General features: G+C 38.4%; 1 protein-coding gene across 2 annotated transcripts in view; it reads left to right on the forward strand.

Annotated features, from left to right (window-relative positions):
• cdh11 (cadherin 11, type 2, OB-cadherin (osteoblast)) overlaps positions 1 to 20,132 on the forward strand; it is an 89,228-nt gene that overhangs the window by 53,637 nt on the left and 15,459 nt on the right. For both annotated transcript variants that reach the window (XM_004553504.3, XM_076891464.1), the window contains 6 exons: positions 2,624 to 3,038; positions 4,942 to 5,081; positions 5,751 to 6,045; positions 9,804 to 9,923; positions 11,436 to 11,603; positions 17,270 to 17,457. In XM_004553504.3, the coding sequence (XP_004553561.1) occupies positions 2,888 to 3,038; positions 4,942 to 5,081; positions 5,751 to 6,045; positions 9,804 to 9,923; positions 11,436 to 11,603; positions 17,270 to 17,457 (1,062 nt within the window). In that variant the 5' untranslated portion in view covers positions 2,624 to 2,887. The remainder of the gene's footprint in view (positions 1 to 2,623; positions 3,039 to 4,941; positions 5,082 to 5,750; positions 6,046 to 9,803; positions 9,924 to 11,435; positions 11,604 to 17,269; positions 17,458 to 20,132) is intronic.

The following is a 20,132-nucleotide window of genomic DNA, read 5'->3' on the forward strand; positions in this document are numbered from 1 at the left end:
TCCGAGGATAGATCCCTGGGGGACTCCACATACAAGGGGTGCAGAGGAGGACATACATACATGGGTTTATATGAATTTCTAAGTGTATGTATGAAGTATGATGACAGCAATATGAGACCAGTGCCATTCGTAATTTAATAATGCTGTTTCAGTGCAGACTGGAATTTGTCAAATATATTGTTTCCTTCTACCACTAGCTAATGTCTAAGAAGGAGAGTAACAATCAGATCTCAACGCATCTGAATAGATGGAGAGAAAGTTTTAGTAAAGTAAGAACCTACTTCATGAAGCTCCACAGCTTTGCAAGATATCAATATGATTTTTCAGTTAATTTGAAGGGGTGCTCCAACAAACTCATCTGAACTCACTATATAAATAAAAACCAAATAAACAGAGAGAAAAGTTGCAAAAAATCTGTATTTTTAAAGGTGCTTTGTTTGAATTTGACAGTGGGGTCACTTATTTGTCACCAAGCAAACCACACAATATCATGCTGGCTTACACACTGATCATTCCTGAGCTGTCACTCTGTCTGCTGCTATCAATCTAGTCTGTTATTTTTTTCTTGTGTTTGACCTGACACGCATCTGACAGTTATTCAGAAAAATAACAGCGGACTTGTAGCAGGGAACCGGGATACTGGGGAAAGCAATTTATTTTGGACTTGATTTATTTTTACTTGTTAAATAAAGCTGACACTTAATTTGACACATCAATGACAGTTTGAGGTCCTGTTAATAGATTCTGCATAGCAGGTGTCAGCTCGTCGCACAACAAGTGCAAACGAGAGTTCATTATTTACGGGGTTTTTGTTGTTGTTTTGCTGTTTTTAAAGTTTTAACTTATTCTCTATTAGATACAAGATGTCAACAACCATTATTTATTTCGATTTTACAGCTATTTATTACTATAACTGTACAATTAAGAATTTTTTTCAGGCAATTATCAGGCAATTTTTCAGCTTAAAGAATTTTCCGAAAAATTATTCCTTATTTTCACAGGTTTAGTCGCAGATATGTTTTTATCAAGGCACCATTTTTCAAGGCAAGCTGTGAAAGAAAAAACAGCTCCGAGGCTTTTACAAATGAATGAAAGACAGGCACAAACACACATGCATACACACCCACACACAGATATGTGCATCAATCAGAGGACTCGAGGATAATTAGCCAGATGATGAGCCGGTATGGGATTAACTGTCAACACTTCCTGGTTGGCTGGTCATGTGGTCAGCATGAGCCAATGAGCCCTGGGGGAATTTTCTCATCTACTGATCTATTGAATATTAAACACCCACACACAAACACATTCACATGTGCATATACAAATTTTGCTCAATTGGTCCATGCCAAGAAAAATAAGAAGCACAGTACGGAATTTACAGTTAGAATTAAAAGATTACTAGCACCTCTAGTTCAGTCATTCTAACTGGTACTGGTACTGCACTGGTACAGTAGTAGGCCTACGTGCATCGCTGCACGGACGATGTGCAATTAAAACACAAATCACCTCTCAAGTGTGCCAGGTGACTTACTCATGTTGGTGCAAATGGCGCATCAATATATAACCACTGGCTGGGGAAAAAGCGGTTTTAGTGTGGTTCAGTTTAGTGATATTATTTTCTTAAGTGAAGAATAATTAGACACACTTGTTTGCACATTTGCACTTGAGTAAACTTTGTTGTCTTTTGTTTGACCTTTTTTTTTCTCTCAATGTTTTACCTTCAAAGACTGCCATCTCTCTTCTGTCATGAACAGAACATCATAAACCAAACTGAAGACAACAGATAAAAAGCTTCTGTATTTATCGTCTGTGCTAATTGGTTGCTTAAAATGACATTTGCCTTTTGCATTCTAGTGGCTCCAGCTTTTCTTGTAATGGCATAGTAGCACAAGTAAAAGTAGAGTGGTTCGGTTCTTTTTTTAACAAACACTTTCACTTATCTTTGCAGATAAAATCTACCTGTCTGTTGTAGGGCTATATATAATGAATGGAGTTGAGTTGAATCCAACACATATTAGTTCAACTTTTGGTTTGCTGGTGTAATAAAGTGATAGACAAACTATGTTTTCATATATTATGGTTAAATCAGATATTAAGAAATGCAGCAGAGCAAAACCTATGATGCTTCACTGCAGATCCAGTCCTCTCTAGTCTCTCTCTAGGTGAAGATTGAATACATTTTTTCATTGCTCTTATTAAATCTACTTTGCAACATTCTCATATCCACAGATTTCTTTTTAAAACTACAGTCATTGCTTTCTGCTGACATTCATCGAGTCTTTTCTTGTAATGACCAAGCAGTTTACTTTACAGCTCACCACTACAGATGGACAAATCAAAAAATGTATCACTCCTACTGGCATTGTTGAGTCATCACCTGTGTGCTTTTTAATAGATTTGATCTATTAAATGGCATGATGCTGTCAGTGTATCCAAAAGAGCTGTAAATAGTGATCAGGTTTTACCTGAGCATTTAGTCTGAGTGAAATGTATCCGTTTGGGAATCATGAATTTTAATAAACCATCAAACCATATTTGCCTGCAAATATTTTGTTTGCTTGTTTGTTTTGACTATTTTTGTGTCACTGACCAAACCTGCTTTCCTTTCGCTCTCTTTCAGGCTGTTTGGCAAGAAGAATAAGACAACACAAACTGTGAGAGGAGAAAAAGAAGGCAGAAAAGCTAAACGAAGAAAGGCAGTGACGTGGCAAGCTGGTGATGAGTATCTACAACAGGCCCCATTTCAGCTAATGAACTAGGAAGCTCATCAACAACATTTTGGTTAAAAAAAGCAAGATACCACCTCAGTGGGAGCAGAGCTCCACTGAGAGGAATCAGAAAGTAGGGGGCGGAGCAAAGTGCACAGTTTCAAAGGTTTGTCAAGATGGCAATGCTGATGATGAAGCGGCAGGGCCTCGGGCTACTGAGGATCTTCCTGGTGTTGCTGGGAGTTTCTGCACTTTGTAGCGTTGCATTAGGAACTCGGAAAGGAAATGCTTCCTTGGATCAAAGGGGACACAGACACAGACATCCAGGTATGACAAAGCAATACTTCAACGTAATCTTGCAGCATAAATTCATAACTGTGAACATCCGAAAAACAACATTTTGCTCATCTTTTCAGAGGTTGTGTTAGTTTCATATTTTAAAATGATCAATTAGATCTGTCAGATTTTTACCTTTTGTGAATTTCTTCATGCAGCATTGCAAAGTCTTGGCAGTCTTGGTACAGCAACTGATACAGAAACAATTCCTTTTTATAAATGTAACTGTTATAATCACATGAGGGATTTGAGAACTCACTACATTTAAAGTTTGCACTGAGCATCTTCCTAAATATTTTGTATAACCGGGTCATCCACCGAGATGATCCTCAGATTCATAGATATGTGATCTATCAAGTTATGCCTTGTAGTTAATGTATTATTAAATATCATATTAAACCCATTTCATCAACCTAATATATAACACATTACCCCCAAAACATTTTGTGTTCTAGCTCAGAATACAAACCAATTAGGTACTCTGTCAAGTAAGTATATACCTTATTTCAGCCTTATTCCAAATTAACAGTTTCACAGTCTGTAGCTTTAAATGCAAATTTAGTACTGCTGTCCCTTCCACAACAAGGCAGGACCGCATGTCAGCTGATGTAGACATGAAAGAGTGTCTGAGAAGAAAAAAAAAAGAAAAAAAAAGACGTTCTGACGCTTCTAACATTCAATCTGAGTAACTTATTTTACATGTAAGTTCCTCCTAAATCACAGCACACAGTAGTTGTCTTAAACTGATGTGCCTGGTGAATCTGTCAAATGACAAGGTTGTTATAAAATCAGCATTCTAACAGTGCAGAACAGCAGCTTGGAAATAGCTTAGGTATAATGGGGTGCATTTCAGTCACTATTTCATACTTGCTCTGTTATCTGTCAACAGAATCTGAAAAATATGCAAATAGGATCAGGTTTATTTGAATTCAGCTGTATTAAATATGAGTAAAGGTAAGCAGAGAAAGTTAGAAGAGAATAAAAATGTAAGGCCTATAAAGTCAGCTGAGTTTCATTATCTAAAAACTTGCAATTCTGACTCAACTTTACAATAATCAGAAGGCCCTGGCCTTGAGCACAACCAAAAAGCTAACGGTCTGATTATCCACACTAACCAAAACATCCTTAAGAGTATTATGCTATTGTTTTGGTTATATATCACCATCTCAGGTGCTGGAAGTGTGTGCAGATGTATGCTGAGCATTGCAGACAACAGCTGAAGACTCCAAGGAAACTCACAAGAGCCTGAAAAAAATTAAAAGTTCTTTTGGACACATTCTTTATTTTTCCCCTCTCTAGACACACTGCCAACATGCAATTATGTTCAAAAACAATCTTTTTTTCTTCATTATTTTCCCTTTAATATTTAAATATTAATGGTAATTCTTCCACATGTTCAAACATTGCTACTGCTCACTGCAACCACAGACTGCTCCTTCTAGCCACTGTGGAGTTTCACTACAACAAAAAGAGGTTAAGTGACTTGCAAAGATTCCACATAAAAATCGACCCATTAAAGCATGTCTTCTTCATACAGTCCACCCACATTTTTCAGCTGGGATTTGAACCAATGATCCACACTTCTAAAACAGGCCACTCTGCTTACTCCCTCTCACACACTTTTAAGCTTACTAAAAAATACTGGAAAATCAACAAAAAAAACCAAAAAAAATATCCAAAATATAACATAACAGCTGTTGTGGTGATAATTCATTCAACATAACATACAGAAGGTGGCCGTCTATTTAACGTTTAACCATGAAATTACAATTCATAATAAACATGTTGTGGACTATAATTAAATTAACTAAAAGGTTTTGGTTATAACTGGATAAATATAGGTGTGGTTTATATATATATAAATATATGTATATTGGTGTTTTTGTATTTGTAGGTCACTTGTCACTACACAGACACAAACAAAAGGTTGGAAAGGAAGGCCAAGTACTCCACAGGTCCAAACGAGGATGGGTCTGGAATCAGTTCTTTGTCATTGAGGAGTACACTGGACCTGACCCAGTGCTGGTGGGCAGGGTGAGTATAACAGTGCAATTTAAAAAGAGAATCCTTCTTCAAATAAAATTAGCCTCTGAATAACTGTTTAATTAAAAGCCACGTTGCCCTCCAGTGGCAGTCATGGTGTGCAAGCTGACAGCAGGATTTAAATGTGGTTTTAGCATTTATCAAAGAGAGAGTGGGATAAAGACAGAAAAATGAAAGAGGTCATGTTCTCATTCAAGGGTGAAGATGATTGGTGGTACTCCTCCAGAACAACACCATCGCTCAAACTGAGCAGCGGCTCTCATAACAAACAACAAATTATGTTTACAGAGCACCATATTTCAAAGTCTAGGAGCTATAAAGGAAGAACAAGAGTTTAATTGAATGTTGAACATTCTTCATTTTTATAATAATATTTTAAGTCAGTAATTTATTAGTGTGTGCCCATCTAACATGCAGCATTTCCAGCCTGTCTATCCCAGTCACTCGCTCACTTTAGTTTGTAGACTTGGGAAATTGCAACCTCATCTGGCATCTGCCAGGCAGCCAAGCTAGTCTGTGTCTTCCAAATTTGCCTTTTGACCAGACTTTCTGCCTTTATGTGGAACTGCTAGTCTCTCTCTCTTTCTCTTCAAGTTTCACATATATTGAAATATGTGCATGTAATTCAAGCTAAATTCAGTTTTGTCTCCATTTTTTCAGCTCCACTCAGATGTTGACTCAGGCGATGGAAATATCAAGTACATCCTGTCCGGTGAAGGTGCAGGAACAATCTTTGTCATTGATGACAAGACAGGCAACATCCACGCCACAAAAACTCTGGACCGTGAGGAGCAGGCCCAATACACGTTAACAGCCCAGGCTGTGGCAAGAGACACTAATAAGCCTCTGGAGCCGCCATCAGAGTTCATAGTGAAAGTTCAGGACATCAACGATAACCCTCCTGAGTTTCCACATGGGCCGTACTATGCCAGGGTGCCTGAGATGTCCAATGTTGGTAAGTAGCAAAAGAAACATTAAGAGAAATGTGGGGGAAGCAAGGTTTTGTATTGAGACAAAGTCAAAGAAAACAAGGAAAGGATACATTAAAGAATGCTTAAAAGTCTAAGAAATCTACAGCTGGTAAGAAGAAAGTTATATTAGACACAGAAAAGCTTCAGAAAAGTTTGGTACAGCTGGTAAACATACAATTTGGGGGACTTTAAATCGTATTCACGCAATATTGGGAAAATATTTGTACCGTCATCAAGGAGTGAGGGATGGTGACAAAGAAAGATAATGGATAAACATAAAGAAACACAATTAGTCCCAATTGGCTACCTTTTACTTTACCGGTTCTTTAGCAGGTTTGGAGGTCTTTTTTCTCCATATCATTGTAAATCTATGAAGCCTGGCTATCTATACAAAGTCCCCAGACTGGAGACTTTCTCTAAAAATATGACTTTTTCAATATTTTATTGGTTTATCTGTAAGCCTTTTAAAAGGCATTGTCCCTATTTCAAGTCACGTCTTCTTCCTTGTGCTAATATAGCACATTTAAACAAAATCAGAGATGACCCAAACTACTGTTCATAGTCTTCACTATAAAAAACAAAAACAAACAAACCCCACAAAAACAACCACAAATGAATTTTGACATAAATTAAATACAAAGTGATAAATAAATATAATATAGAATTTCACTGTCATTGTTTTCATTTATTAATGTTGAATGAATTGAATGAATGAATGTTGAATTTTATCTTATTCTTTCCCAGTTAAATTTACCCTTCATTCTAATTTGTGTTGTACAGTTATTTCATTTTTAACCTTAATTTATATCTTATTCCTTCCTAGTTAAATTTACCCTTTTTAATTTTTCATATTTATTTCCTATCTTATTCATAGCCGTTTCCTTTTTTGTTTTCTTCAGGTCACGAGCAGTTGTCCAAGCATTTCACTACATATCGTACTGTGTATGACTGTGTACGTGACAAATAAAATTTGAATTTGATTTGATTTGATTTGAATGAGAACTGGGCTCCAGAAATATGTTCTTGTCTGAGAATAGCTAATTAATTAATTAATTAATAACAACCTTAATGCATAAATATTAAACAAATGTAATCCTGGTTTTGACATTGATTACCAGAGCAATGGTTTCAAATCCTATGTCAAAAATGTCAACCTTGCCTTTTAACAGGTATTTTCTCAGAAGAGGCAAAAGTCCTCTTACTAAACTAAAGTTTAGTTTTAATTTAGCAGTAGTTTTGGTAGTTGAACTGAAAATTTGTCTGCATATTATTTTTCTGCTAAACAACACCATTTCTATATTAATCACTGAATGTGAATGCAGGAAATGTGACAGAGAAGTGCATATCAGGTCACCTCCTGAAAAATCCTCTTTTTTTCTTAAAAGTTGGGCTAAACTACAAGCAGAATTGTGGAATTATTTAGTACCATATTGGCACAGGCAAGAGTTTCTACCACCCCCTTAAGAGTCTCCCTATTTAGAACTTCTGATCTTGGAAGATTTTCTTTCCAAAAATTGTGTGGTATTGGAGTGTTCAGCCTCTAGATACTGACCTGAAATGAACCACACTGGCAGCGGTAAAGCCTGAAACAGTGGAAGCATAAGAAATCCCTTCCCTGAATGGACTGGACTTCCAAAGAAAGAAAAGAAAGAAAAGAGTTCTGTTTAGGCTATTTTTCACCCATCCGCTACATAATCTGAAACCTGAATGCAGAAGTCTGGCAAAGAGAGATCACCAGTTGCCATGAGCCACAACCACAGAAGTGGAACAGAAATAAAAGCTGTAATTTGACTAACTAGGTCTATGTAGCCTCATCGATATCAGACTTAGAATGGATAGAAAAGCCAATTTCTTTCAAATTATCATTCTTGGTAATTTATCACGGTGTACTTATAACCACATTCAAAGCCATGCTGAATAAAATTTCATTGCAGTTTTCTGTTATGCAGAACCTGGTTAATTTTGCATGGAGCACAATGGTGGTGCTCACATGGCTGCAGCTGGAAAGGTAAATATTAAAATAGAAGATGTAGTGGAAAAAAGGCTGTAAAGAAGCCAAATGAACAATTCAATAACACGTGATTGATGTGAAGCACCCATTATTCCAGCCAAATTCATGCTGTTGCAAGAACTTAGTAACAGCCATTTTGAGCTTTTAGTCCCTGAAAGAAACAGTTTCTACATTTACTGGGGTTGCTTGGTTATGGGGAAAAACAAATGAAACAAAAAACATTTCACCTATGTAACCTTTTGCAACTTTCACTTTTTCTCGATTGACCTTGCTAACCAAAAGCTTTTACTTCTGTCCTCTGGGCTCAAGATGAACTGTGTGAGTTTGAGCTTTAGTTGGTTTTGAGGGGGTTTTTTTTCCCTTTCAAGACTAGAAATAATACAAAGCTCTTAAACATATTTGAGTCCTTGTGTGGGCCCTCGTGGTTACTTCATGCAAAATAAAGGAGGTTGTAATCAGATTCATCATGGATATTGAAGCTCATGAAAGAAATTACTGATTTATCACAGGAGCAGATTACGGTTGGAGTTTGATGCCTAGGCTCTGAGTTTATCACTACCCACAAATAGAACATAGAAATTGGAGAGGGATGATTGAACATCCCCCCCGGGGCCTACAGGTGGATGCTGGGGTGGTGGAGGGGTTGAAACAGCAGGGGGTAATGAAGGAAAGTATTGGCACTGAAATGCCAGAGGGAAAGATGAAACGAGTTTGAATACAGCACCAAATTGGGAAGTTGTGCTTGGTTTGTGACAAGTGTGGTGTATTGGGTGTACGTGCAGTGCAGCTCCAGTTGCTTGACTAATCTCACAGGCTACACTCCATCGAAGAAGGACAAAAAGAGAAAAATATGTAAAAATGAAATAAAACTAAAACCAACAAAAGTAAAAGTTAGACTCAGCTCTGATTTAATAGTGTAAAAAAAAAGTTTAAAATAATATAACTTTATAGTCACAAGGTAAGAAAATTTGGACTTGGGTGGCGAAAAAAAACCAACATGTTATTTGCCTGTTTTTATTTATATTTATTTTATCAGAGCTGGTAATGATACAGGTCTGAAGCACTTTTATTACTACGTTTCTTTAGCAAGTAGCAACAGGTCTAGCGAAAAGAAACACCTTTCTGAGTCACATCGGAAAAGCAAAACTTAAATAACGCAAAGTTAATAGAATGTATTTCACACTTCTGCAAATTTAATTTACTTGGTCTATTTGCTCAGCATATCTGTGTCAGCTGAGTTAACAGGGATTTACTGGATGCAGATGCTTTGGGTGAAAACATATCTGTGAAATGTCCATTTTTTTTGTGGGGGACTAAGATAAACTGTCATGTTTCGGGCTCAACAACCATGCATTTTTCAGATTATCCAAAGAGTTTTGAAAGGTTTGCATAAATCCATGGGGTTGTTGAACTCTGTCAGAGCACGGAGGAAATGCTGTTTTATTTAAAACATGAAAATCACCAAAATTGGAGACTGGATGTTTCCACCAGACAATGATGAAATGTAGAGAAATAATAGTGGAGACCAGCCCCACAGGAGCCCCTTCAGCCGCAGTGTCTGAGAGACAGGAGAGTGTTTTTCATTCCCTTTCCCATCCGGCTGGTGCAGGCAGGTGAATCGGCGCACATTTTTGTGACAAGCTTGTTTGTCAAACCATTCCTGAACCAAATCACTAAGGTAGAGCTATCTCCTCCTGACTTTTTTGTCATGTCTGTGTTTCTGTCCTGTAGGTACGTCAGTGTTGCAGGTGACAGCTACAGATGCTGATGACCCCACCTACGGCAACAGTGCCAGACTGGTGTACAGCATACTGCAAGGACAACCCTATTTTTCTGTGGAGCCTCAGACAGGTAAGGCTGCAAACAAAAACCCTGAACTAGGCTTATAATTGTCTGCAACACAACAAAACACAATAGCTCAAAGGCCTTGATGTTACAGTGATGTAGTATGCACACAGGTCTAAGATCAACTACAAAAACAGCTTGTCATGGACGATACGACAATGCGTTTTCATTTTATTTTTCTGCACGGTGTTTTTGTATCACCTGGAGTTAGGATGTGTGTGTGTGTGTGTTTGGGTTGGGGTGGGGGACACAACTGCCAAATCAATAGGAATTAAGACCGCTACAAACAGTGAACAAATTTTAACAGTCGCAAAATTTTAAATTGAATATAATTAATTAGGAAAATAATCAATGCAATTGACTTTAAACTCTAATATTGTAGTGCCATCTGCCAGGCGTCTCATCAAAACTGATTGCTGCAAAAACCAAACTCAAAACTTTTTTTTTTTATTCTTTCACATTTCCATCTACTGCTCTTAATGTAAAAAAGCCAAGAACTCTGTGCTAGAGGGATCGTGTAACAAGACATCCTTTCCAATGAAATTGGTGAGGAAAAGAAGGCAAGCTGTAGAAAGAGGTCCCCAGCGGACATTCAGCTTTGGTCCCTGCAGAGCTGAGGCCTAATATTTGGGTTTGCATTAAAAGAGGAAATTGGATGTAAGGAAAGAGGTTAGGGCAAACACTGAGCTATGCTAGGTCAGAGAGAGTGAAGAAGAACTGAAAGTGAGAGGTTAGGGTAGAGAAGGAGAGAGAAATTGGTTTACAGAGAGATAGTTCATGGAAAGCGAGTGGTTAGGGCACAGAGAGGCAGAGAGATTTGGGCAGAGTAAATCTGGCTAATCAAACCAGTGTTGGGTATTTGACTGGCTCAAATCCATAGCTCACATTTCTAATTGGTTTGGAGATTATCAGCTTTCCATGCTGTCACAGACATACGCACACACTTTTGGCATAATATGACAACAGAAAGCCTCTCTGACACTGCAGCTAGACATGTGCAGAAAGAAAGAGAGAGATGGAAAGAGAGTAGTGGGTGATGAATTAAACAGACAAAAATCACTGGGGCTTGAAATAGATAAAAATAAGACTTCACAAATGTTCTACTAGAGTTCTTATTTATTTAAATGATGAGTGATGATGCGTTCTCTTACAAAATGAAGAATCTTGGAATAAATTCGTTGTAAATTGGTAGTTTTTACTTAGCAATGATAGTGTTTTCAAAGTGGGATTTGTTTAACATTTTCATTTATTAATTTCAACAGGTATACAATTCCTTATTGTAATTCTTAATAATTTGTAATGACATGACGTAAAATGCACGTTGTACATGGTGTGACAAAACACGAGTACAGTAGCATATACAACACAAGAGTAGATATGCAGACATCTGCTGTTTTTTTCATCATTCAAAAATCCATAAAACCTCACCCACAAGCTTCCAGTGGTTGTGTTTTCCAGAATGGCTAAAAGAAAGCCTTATTTTAGCATTAATGTCATGTTACCACTCTGTCTGCTCAGGTATAATTCGTACTGCCTTGCCAAACATGGACCGTGAGGCCCGCCAGGAGTACGATGTCGTCATCCAGGCCAAAGACATGGGTGGTCACATGGGAGGGCTGTCAGGGACCACAGAAGTTAAAATCACCCTCACAGATGTCAACGATAACCCTCCAAAATTTCCACAGAGTGAGTAAACGCCTACGTTTTCTAGTTATCCATCGATAATATATACTGTATTGTGTAGCTGTACGTCATTTTCCTTGGGTTAGGCATTTCCATTAGAGGTGTGAAAGTGTCAGACCTTTTACCAAATGACAGCAGAGCTATTACACTATCTGAACTTCCAGTCTGCATCTTCCTAGCCTTTTCTGCACTATGCAATAATCACCAAAGGTCAGTGCAAAGGCATTCAATACACATCAAGTGCATGGTGTCATTAGTTTGCAACTTACAAAGTAGTGAGGTAACTTTAGGCAAAAAAAAAAAGAATTATTTAAAAAGAGTCTTTATTGGGATCCTGGAGTATCCCCCAACATGTATGACTGTCTTTGGATACTAGCTAGAAGTTCCCTAGGGCATTGGTTGAATTAGATATTAGCAGCGCAATGAAAAAAGCAGATCTCTGGATTTGTGAAGAACAGTAGATTTGATGCGAGGAAGGAGACAGAGGCACAAAATTTGAATATTTTTTAAATTCTTTTTTTTTTTTAACATTTTTTATGAGAAGTTTATATTTTTATCTGAATCTATTTCTCTGTATGAAAGATGATACAGAACTGCCAATGATTCTATTAACTGATAAAAATTATTTTATTTTATTTGCTCGGTGACAAAATACCGATTTGTCCTCGGTGACAAAATACACAACCAGTACAATGATAGTGAGTTCTCTAGTTCCATTTAATACTGTACAAATTCAAAAAATGCCCATCTGCTGTAAATCCATTCTATATGATTTGGAAGTTTTGGAAATGGACTTCTAAAACTCATCAACCTTACCTCGTTTGGATAATGATGATCTCCCATTCAAGTTTTGCGAAAGTCTGTACCATTTCCACCACGGTTGCCATGTCCTGTCAGGTTACCTTTTGCTTGTGCCTCTGAGTATCCTGCTGGATCCTCCAATGTGATTTAAATCTCCAGAAGTGGATGCAACATAAATATGGAGAGGAGGGGCAAGCGGTGAGCAAATATTGTGTGGTAAGTCCAAAGAACTCCTGCATTTTCAATGTGCTCTGTGCTGGCACATAATGGCACACTGACATGCACGACAGTTCAGACCATTTCCTCTGAATGTTTCCCCCAAATGCCTCAGGACAATACAGTAAAACTCTGTGTTGACAGTCTCACCCCGAGGAACCAATTATTGGTGCACAACTCTGTGAATGCTGAAAAAATGATAAGCATTCTCTGGGTCTTGTTCCACACCCAACGTGCTTCCTTCAGGCTTGGGAACTCAAGACTTTTTCACGGAATCCCTTTGGAGAGCCAGCTCTCATCAGCAGCAATGATCTTCCATAAAAATTCAGATCAGTTTGGAAACAAAAGATAATGTTTGTCATCTGTGTAAGTTTGGGGTCTACAGTGCAACAGCAGAGTGCACAGTGTTGTCCAAACGGGACCTAGAGAGTGCAATTTATATTTAAAAATGGCAGCCATGCTGGAAGTTTTCTTTGATGCCTGAGAAGAAGTTGAAAGAGAGATTGGCCAAATTTATGTCAGGTAAGGTTTTTTGAACTTTCTGATCACATCTCATGCACAGCCAAATAGCAAATATTCATAGAACGATTTAACCTCTCTGGTTCTCCTCAAAGAGAAACATCCTAAACCTCAGCAAGGATTCACACCAATGCATTTTTCTTTGCAACCACTTCCCAGCAGACCTTCATGTCCACCTTTCCATATTATATCCAACTTTGCCATTTTGTGCTATGCTCTTTTTTCCTTCATCGTTCTGTCCTTCCCTCCTATAGCGCTGAGCAGAAGGGCTCCTGGCAGAGATTCTGCAGAAAGCCTCAGGAATGTATGGAGAGAAGGAATGGGGAGAAAACAAGAGATGATGGATCAGGATTTAGCCTGTGGAGAAGCTGAATAGGCAAGAAAAGGGAGAGACATGAACAGAAGCAGTGAGGGAGATAATGTAAAAGACAGGGAGATGCAGAGAGAGAGAAAGTCAAAACCACCACTCCAGTTCCTGTATATTATAACAAGCTGACAGCTGTGTTGCAATGCAAAGCTGAAATGTGATGCTGTAGACCACAACAAAAGGACATTTGAGGGAGTTTAGATGGAGAGTTTTATGAGCAATGAAAAACTGCTCAAAAGGCAAGACTTCATCTCCAGCACGAGAAGCATATATAGAAGTTTCCATACTGGCATATGCATGTTTCTTTAATAATGCCACATGTTCTTACATAGTGACAGATGGTGTAAAAATGAAGGGAGAGCCTAAAACCGTAAATGGCTGATTTGCTGACGCAAATTTTGTAGAAAACTCTAAACAAAAGACTAGTAACTGACCTAAAAAAAAAAAAAAAAAAAAAAAAAAGTAACCCACTTCATAATCTCCTTTAAGCCAGCATATGTGCATTACCAACCATGGAACGCTTTGCAATCCACTTTTCTTCATGAGCCAGGTGAAAAATATTCGGGAGACAGGATCAAGTCACACACATAGGCCACATTATATCTAAATAACCACATTATACTTGCCTGTGCATCACTGGCAGTTTTACATCTGCAATGCAAGACAATGTACCAAATAACAATATGTTGTGGAACTCGGTACCCTTGTCAAAAAATAAATAAATAAAAAGTAAAAGCAGGACAACCACCTGCAAGAAAATTCTCCCAGATGGTGTGAATGAGGACAGTGATTACTTATTTAGTAGTTGGGCAGAGTGAGAGAGAGGAGAGGAAGAAAAAAAATGGAAAATGAGATAAGAGTCACGAAACAAAAACGGAGTCTGAGAGACAGCAAAAATAAAACAGATACAAAGATGGAATAAAAATAAAAAAGATAAAAACACACCGAAAAATAATGCATATATATGGCACAGCTAGACTCCCTCTTGTTGTCTAGCAGCTTTTCAGCTTCCATTCAAGCTGCTGTATTTTTTTCTTTTCGCTCTAAGGCTTGATGTCTCTTTCTCTCAGAGACTTTCTGTCCCTGCAATTCTCTCTCTTTTCACCTCATTATCAAGCGTCATTCGTTTGCAGCCTCGAAAAATCCATCACAGCACAGACAGGAGTAGGAGCAGAAAAACAAAGGCAAATAGCAATTGATTGTTCTTTAACTCTCTCTGACTTCAGTCTTTATTAGGCTGACATGACAGAGATGGTTTTGTTAAATACTGTTAATATATGTCAGCTGCAGCGCTTCTCTCTCATTCTTGTTTGAACAGGAACAATGGAGAACAAAGCAGATAATAAAAAGGCATTTGAAGTGGTGAAAGATCTTTTGGGCGATATCTATTTGCACATCATTTACCTTCAGTGACTTCTATTACAGAACTGTCTATTCTCATAAATCTTGGAAAGATTAAACTCACCTTAGAACTTTAGTTTTAGCTCTTCTCTCAGATTTAAGTAGAATAGAATGCATAACTTTTTTTAACTGCTTTTCCAATGTGGGCTAGCAGGGGGCTGAAGCCTATGTCAGCTAAGACGAGTCAAAGTGTGCAGAACACTTTAAACACGAATGCTATGAAGACTTTGAGTGAGTTTAGTCAGGAAACAGCTGCATTGCATCACACAGCAATAGTGATGTGCCCCACTCTCATCGTGTCCTATCCAAATGTGGCGGCCTGTTTAAGCTGCAGAGTTTCCCTTCTCTCCCTCTGCCATGTCAGCACCATTGCTGCCCACTATTAAACTCCTCCACAGTCCCACCAGCCACCTGTAGGCTCCAGGGGACAATATTGTGTTACCATTCCCCAATCCCAAACGCTAACTATATTCTGCTGCTCTAATAAATCAGTAATTTCAAATGCAAGTTGTTTAAATGAAATAAAGGGCCCAAACACTTATAAAAATATCAGGAGTGACAATATTTTGAGTAGAAATCTCCTCAAACGTGTGCATAGGTGGGATTACTGTTGATAGTTTAAACAAATATGCTGTTATGCAATTTGGTTAATCTTTATAAACCCAGGCTTTATGTGCTCTTTAGGCACAGACTATTTAATTGAAAACTCAGTCCACACCCACCACGATATAATTAACCACACCACAGGCATATTTATTTTTCAGACATCAAACTTTGCTTCTGAGTTTAAATTCCATATATCGCAACACATCAAAATCACAAGTCTGACTAGGAAATTACTGAGTAATAAAAGACATCATTGTTCTAAAGTCAGTCATCAGATAAAATTCCCGACCCAAGAGATTGTGGTCATTACACAAATTACATTTATTAGATGTTTCATTAGTGTTTATATTTGAACATGGCTGGTTTATGAGCTTATAGTCTGTGGGAGTAATGACAGTAGCCGAAATCTCTCTCACTCTCTCTGGTATGGGAGACTAACCTGTGCCTGACTTTTTGCAATAATGAACTCAGTGAATTCCTATTTGCTTCAACTGTCATCTTTAAATGTAAATGTACATTTCCTGTATGTGACGCGCTTGATTTTAGCCTGCAGCCAGGTATGCCAAGCTGCCTGTGTGTTCTGTCATACAATGTTTAACTCATCCGCCAGAAGCCATTGATGTTAAGCTACTTAGCAAAAGCAAGAATAGAATGACAGGAGAAGAGAGAGAAAAGGGGCAAAGTGGGGGGATAGGGATGAAATGAGCTTTTAGCCAAAATGGTACATAAAAAGAGGAGGAGAAGAGGACAGACAGGGATGCGAGAAATGGAACGATGAGGGAGGAGAGGTGAGGATGAATGACGAGATTTGGGAGGATGGAAAAGGGAGAAGCACAGGAGAGATAAAGAGGGCAAAGATCTTAGTAAATAGAGTCAAACAGCACAGAGGAGTTTAAAAAGCAGGGACAGAGATGAAGACGAAAGATGGAGAAGAGGGATTTGGTGAAGATCGATGGAGATGTGAGGAAAAAGTAACAGGCCTGAGGGTGGCAGGAGGGATTTAGGCTGAATGGATCAAGTCCTGTGAATCGCTCAGAAGCCACATGACAGACTGAATTTCATGATTCACAGGTTTGCCACACGTGGACGAGCAGGATAAACACGCTAACGGTGTACAGCCCATAAATGTAGAGTTTACTTTGTGTTCAATGCCCAAATCTTGGTGTAGGAAGGGGCAAAGAAGAGGCGAGGAGGAATTGAGAAAAAACAAACAAGAATAGTAAAGCGTGGAAAAGATAGAGGAAGAAAGATTTGGGAAGAGAAAATAAATAAGATAATAGCGCTGAGAGGAGAGCGGAGGGGGGGGGGGGGGGGGGGGGGTTAGGGGGTTATGAAAAAATAAGCAGAGGCTAAAGTAAAATTAGATGAAATGGGGATGAGTGGTTCAGGTTGAACTGAGGGGAGAGATAATAAGAGCAGAAGAAAAGGGAAAAAAACCAGGGGAGCGAGTAGACATATGACATATGGTCATACTGTTCTCATTCTTGAAACCAGGTGTCTGCTTCTTCACATACCCACACACACACAAACACACACACACCTGACACTACAGGGGATATTAATATCCTTTGGGCCATATGAGACAGATGGTATAGTTCATGTTAATCCCTCACTGCCCTCCAAAACTGACCCTGCCTCAGATAGTAAACACAGTGGCAACCAGCCAAGAATTGAACAGTGTTGAATACAAAAGCAAGCTGTGACCAAAAGTCATCACTATCATCACCAAGAAGCCGACACACATATTTTTATATTCCAGGTGTGTACTCGATGTCTGTGTCAGAGGATAAAGTCGCAGGAGAGGAGGTGGGCCGTCTTAAAGCTAAAGACCCCGACCTTGGAGACAACGGGCTGGTGAATTACCGCTTAATAGATGGAGACGGAATCAACATGTTTGAACTGACCACAGACTCCGAAACCAGAGAAGCTGTGATTAAACTGAAGAAGGTAAGAAAAGAAAGAAAGAAACTTAGCAACTTAAAACTGCATTTTCTCCCTTGGATTTGGTCCATCAGATGGAAGTTACTCATTTATCTTAACTATTTTGCCATCTCTTTAGACCCCAACTAATTCTTAAAATATTTAGCCCTTTAGTTATGCTGACTGTATTTGCTGATTATGACAGTTTAGAGTGGGTTTTTAGTAGTTTTTCAAAGGAGTAACGCATTGGTCTGGACAACCAAACAATAGGGTGAAACTCAATTTGAAGCTCAGTGGATTCTCAAATGATTCCCATGGGTTTATGAGTAAGCTCATTTTACTTTATTAGATTGTGGTTTATCAAGTGATAAAATTAAAACAAAGTTGGGGCAAAGCAATAGACATGATCAGCAACAATTCTCGAGTAGGGTGTGTCATTTAAGTTATAATCAGTTGGTACTAAGAGGCAAATGTGCGAGGAAATAATTCCCCCACATCGCCATCTTACATCACCATCACCAGTCTGAGCCAGTTAATACAAGGCAGGATGCTTTCATGTTGCCTATGCCAAATTCCGTCACTACCTTGGTTATGACAAATCTTTTTTGGACTGCTTTACCCAGTCTGGCCATTCTCCTGTGACTTCTCGCATCAACAAGCATCTTAACCCAGAAACTGACGCACACTGGATATTTCGTGCTTTTTCGACTATTATCTATAAACCCCAGAGATGGTTGTGTGGGAAAATCCCAGTAGATCAGCAGTTTCTCAAGTACTCAGACCAGCCTGTCTCAGACCAGCCATGCAACATTCAAAGTCACTTAAATCACCTTTCTTCCCTCTATTGTGAAATTTAGTTTGAACTTTAGCTGGTTGTCTTGACAACCTGCTGTAGTTGCTCTCATGTAACTAGCCAGTTTGCTGTTACATGCAGCTGAAAAGGTATACCAAATAAAAAATGGCTGATGAATGTTTATTTGATGTAAGCAGTGAATTGCAATGCATCTTATCAGTATGTTCAGTTTGATACTGTCGTGCTAAAAAAAAAGGAAATTTCCTGTGAAATACATCATCTTTTGGTCGTCTAAAGCCTTTTTAATTAGACAGTAATAATGGTGCCTTCACAGGAGGGCTGCAGTTAACCAAAGAAAATAAAAAATTGACTGAACTCATTCACAGCTGTTCTAGGGGAGGAGTGGGAAAACTGGAGTCAGCATAGTTTTGACATTTTTACTGCCATCTTACCGGCTGTTGAACTATGTTATGCAAACTACTGAAGAATTTACACAAGTAAATGTACATGCGAAAAAGTTAGACTAAGCACTTTCTGTTTGGGTAGTTGGTAGTAGGTTAGCCTTTTGGTATATCCTTCCTTCAGTACAGAGATACCCATGTGTACTAATAAAGTAATCCAGATCTATCACCGGTGCTGGGTTTAGAAATGGGTGCAGATAATAAGCCCCAAAATCCCTGTCCTTGTGCTCCTCCATGATCTCCAAAAACACTTTCAACTTTTATTTTTACAGTTGGATAGTTTCTCACTTCACCCGAGTTCATCTTCAATGTCCTTCAAGATATAGGAGCAGCTTTTCTGGACATTATTTATAAACAGTTTTTTTGCATGGTTGAGTTGAGTTTTAACTTACATTTGTGGATGTAACATTAAACTGTTTGCTGACAGTGAAATTCTGAAGAGTTCCTGAGCCCATGCGGTGATTTCTGTTACCGAGCAGTGCCTGTTTTTAATGCAGTGCCACCCAAGGGTCCGTAGATTATGGCCATTCATTATTGGTTTTTGACGTTATGTTTCCCTACAGAGATTTGTCTTGATTCTTTGAATCCTTTAATGATATTATATAGTTTAGATGATGAAATCCCTAAACTTGCTGCTAATGGTAGATTATTACATGTTCATCTGGAACTATTTACCCATGCAGTCTTTTACATAGATTTTAAGCATTTTAAAGCAATGAACATTTTGGAAAATGAGAATGACATTTCTCCTTTTCAACATTATTTGTTTTATTTTCAATTAAATACAAATGTCTAAAGGATTAGAAAGTTATTTAACTCTGTTTTGATTGCCTTTTACACTGAAAGTTATAGTTATATGACTTTCTGGTAATGAACGTTTTGTCAAAGGTCTGTTATTTGACAGTGGCTGCTTCAACAGCTAGCTCTTATGGAAACTATGCGTGCGTCATTGCACACTTTTCAATTTGCCAGCAGAGAAATGTAGTTGAGGCAGCACTTTTTCTATAGAAAAAGCAGTTTAATGTTAACCTCAGCCAAGCCAGACTTAAACCACTGTCCATATTTGTGTGTTGAAGTACTGCATTAGGAAATAAGTGAAGCCAAGTAAAGAGAAAAAAAGAAATAAAAATATCAAGCAAAGGGTTGAAGCAGCTCAGAAATGTTGTTCTATTCCCTTCTCTGAACCTTCACAGTTTCATATTGTTTGATATGACCACCAAAGTCCATGGTTGTGTCTGTGAGAGTGAGAGTGCATTAACTTTCATGCTTCCCTAGGCCACAGAGCTCATCTTCTGCACTGTTACTGTAACCCACACATGCACACACACACATACTACAACTGTGGCTTTCAGTGATCCAGCTCAGCACACACAATTACTTTTTCTCAGTCTCTGTCTTTCTAATGCCTGCACACAACCAGTCCCTTATTCTCTCAACTGTACCCCGTC

This window comes from Maylandia zebra, linkage group LG13 (genome assembly GCF_041146795.1).
Source record: "Maylandia zebra isolate NMK-2024a linkage group LG13, Mzebra_GT3a, whole genome shotgun sequence".
NCBI classification, from domain to species: Eukaryota; Metazoa; Chordata; class Actinopteri; order Cichliformes; family Cichlidae; genus Maylandia; species Maylandia zebra.